The sequence below is a fragment of the Lepidothrix coronata genome, unplaced genomic scaffold (genome assembly GCF_001604755.1).
Source record: "Lepidothrix coronata isolate B3197 unplaced genomic scaffold, Lepidothrix_coronata-1.0 Scaffold215, whole genome shotgun sequence".
Classification (NCBI taxonomy): domain Eukaryota; kingdom Metazoa; phylum Chordata; class Aves; order Passeriformes; family Pipridae; genus Lepidothrix; species Lepidothrix coronata.
In genome coordinates this window covers 1,193,955-1,206,156 of record NW_016690395.1, presented here as the reverse complement: position 1 = coordinate 1,206,156, position 12,202 = coordinate 1,193,955, and the positions used below count along the sequence as shown (strand labels likewise).

At 44.8% G+C, this 12,202-nt stretch overlaps 1 protein-coding gene across 5 annotated transcripts in view; it reads left to right on the top strand.

Moving 5' to 3' along the window:
• Window positions 1–12,202, top strand: part of LEF1 (lymphoid enhancer binding factor 1) — a 70,420-nt gene that overhangs the window by 29,721 nt on the left and 28,497 nt on the right. For all 5 annotated transcript variants that reach the window (XM_017833520.1, XM_017833521.1, XM_017833518.1 and 2 more), the window contains exon 4: window positions 10,942–11,074. In XM_017833520.1, coding sequence (XP_017689009.1) covers window positions 10,942–11,074 — 133 coding nt within the window. The remainder of the gene's footprint in view (window positions 1–10,941; window positions 11,075–12,202) is intronic.

Here is a 12,202-nt window from a genome sequence, read left to right as displayed (position 1 = left end):
ACTTCTGTAAAGAGACAAACAGCTTGCACAGGCCCATTAAAATTGAAGTCTTTCTCTTACCTGAGTCATATCCCACTGTCAGCCCATGTATCTTCTGAGATGCCATTTGGCAAACGAGACTAAAAATAATAAGCATTTACAGTATGTGTCAGTAGCTCGGCATCCAGCAGTGTTACATGGTATGTTTATTGCTCCTATTGATGCCAAAAGTCCAAATGAAACAGTCAGCATCAATGGTTTGGGCCAAAAAAAGTGTTTGCAGCCCTGATCCTTTAAATCCGTGCCTTGTTCGAGTCATTTTTTCCTCATCCTTATCTGTGTGCTGTGACTTTTATATTTTTAGCTACACATAAATGTAATTTTAGGGCATATTTTTGCATCTCATTGATGTGACAAACCCTCATGGAAATTATCTATAAAACTAAGTTAGTAGCTTTTCAACATTTTTGTTTGTACTGAAACCGTCTTGCACAATGTGGTAGAGAAATAATTTCTGTTGTGACCTTCTACTGATGGTTCAAATAACCTGTCTAAGAGACGTCCTGTTTCTGGAAGACCCTATTGCTTTAATGCCTGTTAAAATTGGTTTTGTCTTCTGTGGAACAGTACTGCTGAAATTAAATACTTGCAAATGCTTTTTACCTCCAGATAAACGTAGCAGTTTGCATTTTCAATCCTAGTGAAGCTTTAGCAGACTGCTACTTTTGGCCTAATAATTTGTACATGTATAGGGATTTTTTATTTTTTTTTAGTTTAAAAATGAATATTTTATTTTAAGCCTTTGGACCATCTTGCCCACATCCAATGATGGATGTCTAATGAGATGACTTTTTGCCTCCACTAAATGGTTACATTGTTTGCATTGATGTATGCTAAGACTTGGTGCATTAAATCTTTGGTCATTAGCCGATGCCATTAGCAGAAAAGTCCAAATCACTTAGAGCTGGGACTTAAGACTTTTCATTAAAACCTGAATTTGCATGTTATTGGATAAATCTGTTAATACGGTTTAGCCGGACTCAGGGAAGTTACTTGAAAACTTTTTGCAGTGCATACTCAGGGTCAGTGGTGCCTGAGAGCCTCAAATTTGGAGAAAATGCCCCCTCTGGTGCTTCCTTCATACCTTGTCATGTGCTGAGCAACCCCTGCACCCATCCCACCTGGCCCTGCCTGCCCCTACCACCCGTCATGCTGTGGACGCAACCCCAGCTGTCAGCAGTGCGCTTCAAGCTGGGCTCAGGTCTGCTCCAATTCTGCTGGGAAATCCCCCTGAAGGAGCTAAAATCCTGGCAGCAGGGTCTCCTTACCTCATGGCAAAGTGTGGGCAACCCTTTGTGCCACTTTGGGGCCAGAGGGGGTTGACCTCGGCACTGGTTTCCCCACGAGAGTTTTTAAGCAGCCTCAGCATGGTGGGGAACCAGGCTTTCCAGGAGCAAAGGCCAATTGAGAGGAGTCATCAGTGTCATCAAATTTGTCACTCCTCTATCATCACTCCATTTCTATCTTTTTTTTTTTCTTTTTGTCCCCTGTTTTTTAGAAGGCAGATGAGACAGGAGCACTTCCAAAAACATTAGTCATGTTGGGCAGTATGACCAGCACAGCATGATCTCTGTTTTGATAGAATTAAGCAGTTGATGCCTGGTCAACCACTAAGTTGTGAACTTAGGCACGGTAAACAGAGGTTTTGAACTCGTAAAGGTGTGCCAGGTGCCTGTATGGGTGTTGAGCCCTTGTCCTTACCTTCTATATGACAGATGCAAGACAACTTCCTGATGCATATCATACTCTTGCATTTTCTTAATTGAGAACATTTCTATTCAGTGCAGCTTGAAAACTGCAGCTCAAAGAGAATTTGACCCATTTCTCAGTTTTCTGGGCCTCTGATGGTCTTTGTTATGACATATGGTGTTGAATAAGCGGTAACATAGACTTATTGTAAATAAATTTAAGAGAGGTCCTATTTCAAGCACTTTTGATCCACAGTGTGTGTGCAGTGCCGAAAGGCATCTTCCTGTCACCAGGGTGCAGGATGGGATTTTTTCTTGGTGCCCCCCAGGAGCCTGGGTCTGTATCCTGTGGGACTTGAGAAGGCCAATGAGGAAAAGTCATCCCATCCTGTGACGCACAATGTCTGCCAGAACAGGAACGCGAGGCTTCAGAGGTTGTCGTCGGACAACCCACTTTCACACAGAACTTGTATGCTTATGTGGTGGTTGGTGTTTCACTTGCTTGAGCGATTTCCCTGGTTTGAATATTGAGCTGAAGTGCATCCCTTTGCCTCTAGGAGAGGCACATTAGCCTGTGGGTCTGAGTACCCTGGAGAAGATGCCAAAGTTTGTTGTGAGCAGAGATCCTGATAACCTCAAGGCAAGCAAAACAAGCTTGTGTCTTTGTCCTAACTCATCAGACAGCTCTGGTGACAGAAACCAGAGCACCTTTGTCCCCAGGGAAGAGCTGAAGATGGCACAAGAGGTGACACCGGGATGGACTCCAGCATCCTTCCCCCCTACCCAGAACCCCTGGGGCTCTGTCACATAACGCTCCTGCTGATTCCCACCTGGCAAGCAGCTGGCCTGTGGGCACCAGTTCCTCTGATGTCCAGTGGCCCTCCTCTGGTGGCTTAGGACAACAGTCCTTATTGTCAAAGCAATTAATAAGCAAGAACCCTGTGAATCAGAGGCTCAAGCCTGGGCTTGTTAAAATATTCCTGGGCCACCGCTTTCTTTAGGGAATAAAGAACAGAAAGGGCTCTGGACAGGTCAGGAAACAATGGGGGAAAAACACCTTTTTAGCTAGTGGGATTACTTGTATGTGACATAAACGCACGAGGCAGAAGAAGGGGGTAAAGGCCCGTGTGGTGTGTCACCATCTGGAGTATCTGTAGTGTCAGTGGTCCCATTTACCACATTTTGGGAGTGTTAAGTAACCCCTGGGGTCGAGTGTGTGATTTGATGCTGCAGGTTCCCTCTTTTGGGTGTGGGCTTGTATTTACATTAGGAAAAAGATGAACTGTTCAGGATGGGCAAAGTTAAAGGACCATCTTTCAGGAACCAGATCTTAAAATGAGCACTGGCTGGCAAATTGTGGAGTGTTTGCTAGCAATTAATTTCCATCCAAGAGAACCTATTGCTGAGTTTGGAGAATGAAATAAAACGTTTCAAAATATTGTAACAGGGAAAGTTTTCCCTGCAAGGATGTGGCTTTGCTGCCAATTTAATGCCCTATCAGTCATATTTCTAAAATCAACGGGCTGTGTAAAACTAGCTGTAATCTCTGTATATGTGAACTGCACTCTGGAAATAGAAATGGGCTTGTCCTCCCCTGATCAGAGCCTTACAAGACCTGCCTGGCTCCCCACATGGTTCACCAGCACTCCAGGTCTCCCGGCAGCCTTCCTGAGCAGGCAAGAACAAACAAATTAAGAAGTCACGAGAGAGAAGAAAATGGAGATAGCAGGGGATTTCTAATCAAGCTATTTTAATACTGGGTGTGCTTTAATCACTTACTTAATGGCAGTGCTTAATGAACACTTGAAATAAAGCATGTTTCTGTCAGAGATTCAACACCCATGTTTTTAAAGCTGTCTTGAGGGAACTCAAATGCTTATTACAATTTTTCAGCAAAAATCCATCACAGTTGTGCTATATTAATTTCCAAGATTGAAGGGGAGGGAGGGATGAAAAAGTTAGAACAAGACAAGAATGTAGACAAGACAATAGTGTGTTGGTTTCTCACTAGCATTGCAATTAACCTGAATCTAGTTACTCCTTGTAATCCGTCTAGATAGATACGTATTCTAGGCTTTGTCAAATCGCATTTACACTTTCCTTTGCAATGCTCCCCTGCCTGTTGCAATGAAGTTTTTATTGCACATGAACCCTTTGGGCTTCAGGCAGAGTAGTTTGCTCTGACTCCTCTTGACTGTCCTTGTATGCTGCCTGCATTTCCAGATGTGACATCCCCTTTGCTTCAGGTGCTGATCTTTATGCCCACAGACTGTGGCATGGCACTTTTGGCTGCTGGAAAAAGTCACAAACCTTTCATCCTCCCAAATAACCAGGGGAAGCTCTAGCAAGGATCCTGGGTGCCTCCTTCACCTGCTGATGTGCTGGCAGCTTCTTCTCTCCATCTTCTGGAGGTCTCCTGGCATGCTGTGGCTTTGTGGTTTACTGATGCAACATGTCCTGGGGAGAAGGGGAAAACTTTCAGTGATTGACTTTAAGTAACTTTCTTGTTCTGCCCTTTCCTGACTCCCAGCACTAAGTGCAACTTAATTATGTGGCAAAGAGCTGAAGTACAGTAAATGAGGAAAATGGGGACCAGGAGGATTTTTTTTGTGATCTCATCAAGCCATCAGTTTGGCCCCTGAAATGTGCGATTTTGACTTTAGTTTTGTTCTAAATAAACGTTAGCAGTTGTAAAGCTGTAAAGTTTCACATCAGCGTGGATACAGCATTTCACTTTACCTCCTTAAAATGGTGAGTCCCTGGGGTGTCACCCCCACTGTTTGTAAGCATGAAAGGTCAATGAGATAAATGATCTCCCGTTGCCAAGTTGCGAAGCACGGTTAAAAGACTGCACTTTTTTTATTTGTCTTTTCATAAATCACAATATTTCTAAGCCCCTGTTTCCTGTGAGTGGTGTGCTTTCTTATCTCTGTTCCTTTTAACTTCAGGTGAGGCTATAACTAATGCTACAAGCCACCACTCCCATACCCACTCTGTCATTCGTACTGTCCAAGGATTGGAGAAGGTTTTGAAAATTAGGCATAAAATTATCTCTGATGGCAGGAGCCTAGAAGGAGGTTGCCTTTGGACATAAAATTATTTGCTCTAAAAAAAAATGGTTTGGGGATAGGGGAAGTAACCTGAGCTCTCTGTATATTGACCTTGCTGCATCTTTGCAAAGTTGTCTATGAAAAGGGATTGGACAGTATCTCCCAGGGAGGTGGCAAATTGTAATTGCAATTACTGCTGGTATTGATGAGCTTGTTTCTTCTATTGGTAACTAGTTTTAGCCAAAACACCTTACTGTTACTTCCTCTTTATTCCATCACTGGTACCCCTGTGCTAAAGCTTGTCCACGATGAACCCAGACATGGGCCTGGTTTTGACATTGCTCCAAAATTACATTCTTCTTGATCTTGCATTTTTATCGCGACAGCTGATTAGCAAAGGCATAAATACAGAGCTAGTTTAGACATTAAAATGCTATTGGTATTTTGAGAGGATGGCTGAAATTGCTGTCTTCTGGGTTTGCTAAAACCATCTGCCTAAGAAAGACCTCAGGGTTCCAGAAACTAAAATAGGCTAAAAAAGGGACAGATTTTTCTTGTCTCTTCAGATCAAGGTATCCTCAGATCCTCCCACAGTAAATGGGCCAATTGATCCTTTTATTCCGAGGTACTGCTAGAACAGTAGTTGAAAGGTTTGAAGATGTTTTGGTGGTGGTGGTGTTTTTTTTGAGGAGCTGCCTGTTGTTATTTAACATTTGCTGTCAAAAAGTTGAAGCAGTGTTTTTTCAAATGACCCTCTTTTTCAGGAATGAAAGGGAGTGCATGCATTTATCCTTAAGTTTCTTTTTGTTGTTTGTTGTTTGGTGGTTTTTTTTTTTTGATTGACTTATTTTAGCCTGAGTTGAGAAGACCATCTGCTGGTATCTGTGATCAGTGCATAACTTGCTGATAGGAGAGGAAAGGTAGTCAGGCTGGGGCCTTGTTTTGGCTTTTTAGAAGCAGCTTTGTGTTTAAAGAAAAGAGGAAAAAAAACAAAACAAAAACCAAGCCATCACCTCTTTGGGTGTTGACCCAGGGAGGCTTTGGTCTTGTGTGCACAGGCTTGCTTGCAAAGCTCTGTGAAGCTCCCTGCCCATCTGCGACCTCCTTTGTAGATGCGTGTCCTTTGAAGGGTCATTAATTTAATATCTTTCTCTGTGCAGCAGCTGGAACAAATGGTCGCCCCAGCTCCAGCAGGAGCTCCCAGCTGCCCGCCTCGCCCAGCGCTGACCTACAGGCATTTTTGCCATGGCTGTCCCAGGCTTTTTATAGTTTTTGGACACTTGTTGCATATAGGATACCTTACAGGTGTGGGCCTTTGCTGAAGCATTAGCTAGTTGCTTGGGGAGGGCTTGGGGTTTGTTTTTTTCTCTAGTCTTGCTTTTCTTCAAAAGCATTTAAAAAATAGGGGAAAACTTCCTGGATTCAGTCTGAATTCAAGATGCAACATTTCACAATCAACTCAGCAGAGATTAATTTGAACTGTCTCAAAGAGTACTCCTTGGATGAGAGGGCAGGCACATATTTAAAGTAGTGAGTAACTCTGCGAGTCCAGGTGCAGCACTGCCAGTGCAGAGCACTTGCAGGGGTTACCCAGTCCCATGGCAGCAGCTGCGCCAGTGCCACAGCCGGAGGATTTCTCCCTCCGTCGTTGTCCTGCCCAAAATGCCTGAGTATGGTTCAAGCTTTACCACCTGAAGACTGTGATTGCTGTTTGCAAGGGAAATGTTTGCTATTGTACTGACCTGGGTGGTTGTTCCTGCATTACTTCAACACAGCAATAGCTTTAAACAGTTGTCTGGTACATGGCAAAGCTGATGCTGGGATAATGTCTATTGCTGGGTCAGGGTCCTCTTCCCTGCGAGCTCTTACCCTCTGCCTAAAAGATTTGTTTAGGGGTTATGGGGTTTTCTTTCAGGTTAGTCATAAAACTGAGTAGCAGTTTCATCTTAACCCTAACTGGCTCCTGCTGTTTCCGGTACCTGTATGCTCTCTCAGTCCTCTTGGTGTTCCTTCAGGGCACTGTTCCCTGCCTGCACTGCCTCATTTCAGCCTGAGAACACGCTTGGGAGAAATAAAAGATACCAACTGAGAAGGCCAAGCTGATGATAAAAACAGCCCCGGGGAGGGCCAGGGAGAGGCCAGTTCCCAAAGGGTGCAGGCATAGTCTGTGCTGCAAGACTATGCAGTGGGTCTGGAGCCCTGGTGGTCTCCAAGAAGGAGGCCACCAAGGTTTAGCCACTCAGGAGTATCCCTTTGAGATGAGTCCTGTGGGCCATAGCTGTGTGTCCCCAGGCCAACAGGCATAGGTTATTCCTTTGCCATTAGACTTTAGTGTTTGTAACAGGTTATGATATATGTGTGACAAGGTGCCCTAAAACATAACAGAAAGTCTTCATGTTTGTAAAGTACAGGTCCTCATTTTCAGTTATTTATTTTTTCCAAATTGCAGATCTTGAGGCAGGCCGTATGTTTCATTTCCTTCACTTTCCAGGTCATGTGAAGAAGCTTAGAAAGGAACTGAAGTGATGTAAGTGTGGTAGTACACTATGTATGCCACATCAGAGCTGTGTTAGGGACCGTTTCAACAAATGTTCAGCTTCTTCAGATAGTCTTGGAAACGAGAATTGCATCCTCATCTGGTTTATTGTGGTTTTAGAAGGTGCTTGGGTACCAACTTACCAAAACATTATATTTTGGTGGGTGGATGAAGTTCTGTTCTGAAATACTGAAGAACATCATGTAGGACATTGTGTAATTATGTGATTGTCTCATTGAAGGACTGATCAGGTTTTTCAGGAGAAGATTTTTCAGGCTGTCTGGAGGAGAAAAGGCACTCTATGAACTATGCCTGTTACTAGATGTTAATGTCACCAGTGTGCCAGGGAGAGCTGTGTGGTTGTGGGCTTGGTTAGCAGGTGCTGAGTGAAGCATGGACGACTGAGTTCCCCATGCATAGAGGTTGCATTGACCCAGATCAGGTCTCTGTCAGTCTCTCAAGTGTTTTTGCAACTGTATGCACCATCTTTGGAGGATTTGGGGAGACAATTGTAAGGATGGCATGTTTGTGGGAGAAGGAAGCCTGTGGGAAAAGACACTGGGATGCAGTAGAAGCGATCTCACCAACACAGTCCTGTATATGTCAGTGTGAAGTAAGATTTTGGCCATGTCTCGCAGCCCTGGAAAGCCTCTGGGGCAGTAGTGTCCACCGTGAGCGGTAGGTGGTGGAAGGGACTTTGGCATCATCCCCAGTCCAGATGTCCCCAGGGCAAAGGGTGCAGGCCAGGCTCCTGGGAGTGAGCGGGGTACCTGGGGCTTATCCTGGGGGTGGGAGGGTTGAGAGAGTGGTGAGAGGGACATTCAGTGCTGCAAATGAGGTCTTAGTCCCCTGCCCTGAACCCTTTCTGCGAAGAGAGCTCACATAACCCATCTGGGTTGACTTATAGGGCAGGTGTCAGAACCAGTTTAAATCCATGGGGCTTTTGGAAAATATGTTGTCAGGTCCTTCTCCTCCTGGTTTCATTGTGCATGTGTCGCCCTGTGTGTTCTGCTGTCAGTCACTGTGGCCATCTTGGTGGGACCAGAGGGAACAAGGAGGCTCAGCCTGCACCCACCGAGCCCCCATCTGGTAGTACACTGGGGTGCCCAGCAAGATTTAGCTGCCAGAGCTCCCTGGGTCTTCCCAAAGCGGTGTGGGGCAGGCAGGCTGCGAAGCTTTGCATTATTGGTATTATTTCTTGTTATAGTTTTTGTTCCCCAGTTTCTGGCTCTGCAGACCCCCAAATGCTCTTAATGGAGATATGGCCTGTTTATATGTTAATTTTAAGTCTGCTGACAAGCGGTTTGCTTTTCTCCTGACTTCTCATGGTTCCCTTGCCCATTCAAAGCTGCTGCCATGGGCTTAGGGGATAAGGTGCTGAGAATTAGAAAATAAAATAAAATCTGCAGGATGCTGGAGAGTGAGGAGGTACAAGGATTGGCATGCTCAAAGTATAAACGAGTGATTTCTGAAAGCAAGGAACCGTGATACCGGGGGCATGCATGACAATTACATCCAGTACAATACAAAATGTTAATTACTAAATTTTGAGAAATTAATACTGATTAGCAGCTGTGTGTGTGTGACCTAAATACATCTATTGCTTGATCTTTATTCATAATATACAGTTTATTGTTGATAAAGTAATGGCTGAATGGTGGGCTGGACCACGAGTGTTGTGCTGAAAACTGAGGCCCGATTTGTAAATCGTCTGAAATTTATTGGCATCTGTTTTTTGTGGAATTTATACGGATGGGGAAGATGAATAAGTCTGAGCTATCCCCTTTACAACTCAACTCATAGATATTATTGAGAATTCATTTTGCTTTTATTATTAGGTCCACAAAAATGGACCTAATGCTTGTTGGCTTTAAAACACCTACTAACGCTGCTTTCTCTCTCCATCTTGCAAAATATAAGACAAGGCCGAAGCTTAAATTAAAATCCTCAGGTTCTTATCTCTTTCCCACAGGAAAGCAAATCTGTGTTGAAAACCGTAAAATTAAGAGGAGAGCAAGGATAGCATAATTTAGCAAAAATTCATGGCACCAGATTCTGAGCTATATGACTGGAGGGATAGGTCAGACATTAAGAAGATACTGCCTGCTAATGCAAGTTCCTTAAGGTGGTGCTCTGGAAACAAGGAAAGCGGAAAATGCTGCACTGGTTCCCGTTTGTTTCCTTTCCTCTACTCCTACCGATCTTAACAATAAATTGAGTTGTCCATTACATAACCCATCTGCTTCCAGAAGTCCAGAGAAATCATGGACTTGTGCATGGAGCTTTGTCCTAACGTCTGTTTTGTGCTGGGATTTCAATAGTGAACTTAATGAAAATTAATTTCATTGGCCTCTTAAATTATTTTTTTGTTAATTCCTTGTGTTTGACAGGCTGTCCTAGCTGAGTTTTATCAGTGTGTCTCTCTGAAGAACAGCTCTATTTTTTTTTTAAATTTTATTAAATACTTGTTTGTTCCATAATTTTTTGTGCTAAGGGGCAGCATAGAATAGCAGGGTACAAATGAGGAGTGCCTGTTACATGCTGGCATCATCACTGTGGCTCATCCCACCGTAGAAAGAGCAACTTGTGCTTCGAGCAGTGTTAATATGGCAGGATTTCATTGGAACAGAGGAGTCCTGTTGTCTTGCAGCCTTATCTAAAGAGCATCATTTTGGGCAGCATCCTTCCGTCATGCCGACTGCCTCCTCCCCTGTGCCTCTGCAGGAAGTGCTGATGGGAAGTGTGTGTCTTGACCTATATGGGCATCACCTTATGGCACCCATTTCAGGACTCTCTCAGGTGTTTGTAGCACTTTGTCTTCACCTTGGCATGATGCAGGGAGAGGCCTCCCAGCTGTCCCCAGGAAGCCAGCAGGTCTCCCCCCTAACTGACCACTCTGAGAGGCCTCTGCCAACCACTTGTATATGAAATCAGGCTCTTAAGGATGACTTTTTAGTTACCTGTTAGACAGACCAAGAGTTTTCAAGCAGACTTTGTAAAATTGCAAGGGAGAAAATCTGCTGTGTCCTCTGGCAATGGCGGGGATTTGTCCCAGCTGTGCTGTGCCATGCCACACTGCGACTGTGCAGGAGAGCAATGGAGAGCAGGAGTGAAGTTGATGAAGCTCGTGTCGCTCTTAAGGCTGGAGATGTGGCAAACCTGCACTTTAAGCCTTTTCTTTTAATTATTTTTTTTTTAAATGCTGTTCCTGTAACCAAAGGGTTTTTGCAGCACTGCTGCTGACTCTGCAGTCCTTTGCCTGCAGCCCTTATTGCACCGGTGCCTGCCTGCCCAGCATGTTGCTCCTCCTGCCCTGGGGCTCTCCATTTGCCATTTCCGCTCCGCTCCGTGTCTCCCAAGTGCCTTTCTTCCTGCTTCTGGCCCCCACCCATTTCCATGCCTTTCCTCAATATCTGCATCCCTTCTCGGGTGCCAGGATGCCGATTCTGGCAGCAAACCTAATTTCCATCCACTAGCCCCAATGTCATGTCTGTCCATCTTCAATTTCCTCCCCTTCAGTAATGCAAATATTTAAAAATTGCATTTTGGAAATGTTGGGGGGTTTTTTCAGTGCAGAAGCTCCACCTCACTAACACCATTTAATTTAATTTTTGTTCTTCTTTTGCAGTCAAACAAGGTGCCCGTGGTACAGCCTTCTCATGCGGTTCACCCCCTCACCCCTCTTATCACCTACAGCGATGAGCACTTTTCCCCGGGGTCACACCCATCTCACATCCCCTCTGACGTCAGCTCCAAACAAGGTGAGCCCATCCTTTCCCAGCACCATGGGGATGCTGAGTGGTCCCTGTGCTGCTGACAGAACTTTATTTGTAGTAGTTTAGAGGGAGGGTTCCAGGTGCGTATGCCCACTTTCAGAGATGGTAATTTCGCCACGATGCTGATATTTAGTGTGGCTTCTTAAACTTTCATGCTCTTTCTGATGCAATAATTTGGGCTTGCTTTTGTCATCGGAGTCTTTTAAAATATCAGTAGAGACCAGTTTTTACCCTCTTCAGCGGTGCCCGAGGCTTGAAGCATGCAAATGCAGAAAGGACAATCAATCCTGACCTTCCCAAAAATGGGAGACAAGTACTTCAGTAGTGATGTTATTGAAAATTTTTCTTTTTCCCTTTCACCTAAAATGATGTTTTATGTCCTTGTATTCTAGTTGTCCATATTCTTCCATATGTCAGTTGGCATAACTGAAGCATTGCCCATAAAAATAATTTTGAGACTGTGCAAGTTAAAGCTTTACAAATGTGACATTTTTTAACCTTGCATCAGCTGCCTTCTGCAGAAAGCATCTTTTTAGACGGCTTTAAGTTTTCTCTGCACTCCTAGGACTCCTTAAAGTTAACAAAAAAGCCTCCCAGATACACATCTGGGAACATCAGACCAACCCCACTCTGTGTCAGTCTGCAGGCTCCCAGGGAACTGCTGACAGCCTTGAGGTGTTACGCCCAGCCTGTGCCAAGAGCTTCTGCCCAGCACCCAGGAGAAACCAGTGGTTTCTTGGGAACGATGTGCTTGCTTGCATTGGAATGCAGGAGCTGGTGGGGGGGAGGTGCAAGGGGAGGACTGGCCCTGGCCATCACGGGTCTGAGCCAGCGGGTCTGAGCCAGCGTTTGGGTAAGCACCTGAGAACAAGCCTGCATGGGAAAGCTGGTGGTAAGGAAGGAAGGAGAGGGAGCAGAAGGTTTACAGAGGCATCCACTGTATTCTGGATATTTGTGTGTAGGCATGAAGTCTGTAGGTGCCATAACATGTCCTGGAGGGTGCCTCTCCATGCCCTTTTCTGCACTCGCGTGTCGCACCATGTGGTGTTGACAAGATCATGAAGCTCTGCTTTACCTGGACGCACATCCACATGCACAGTTGTCCCATTTATC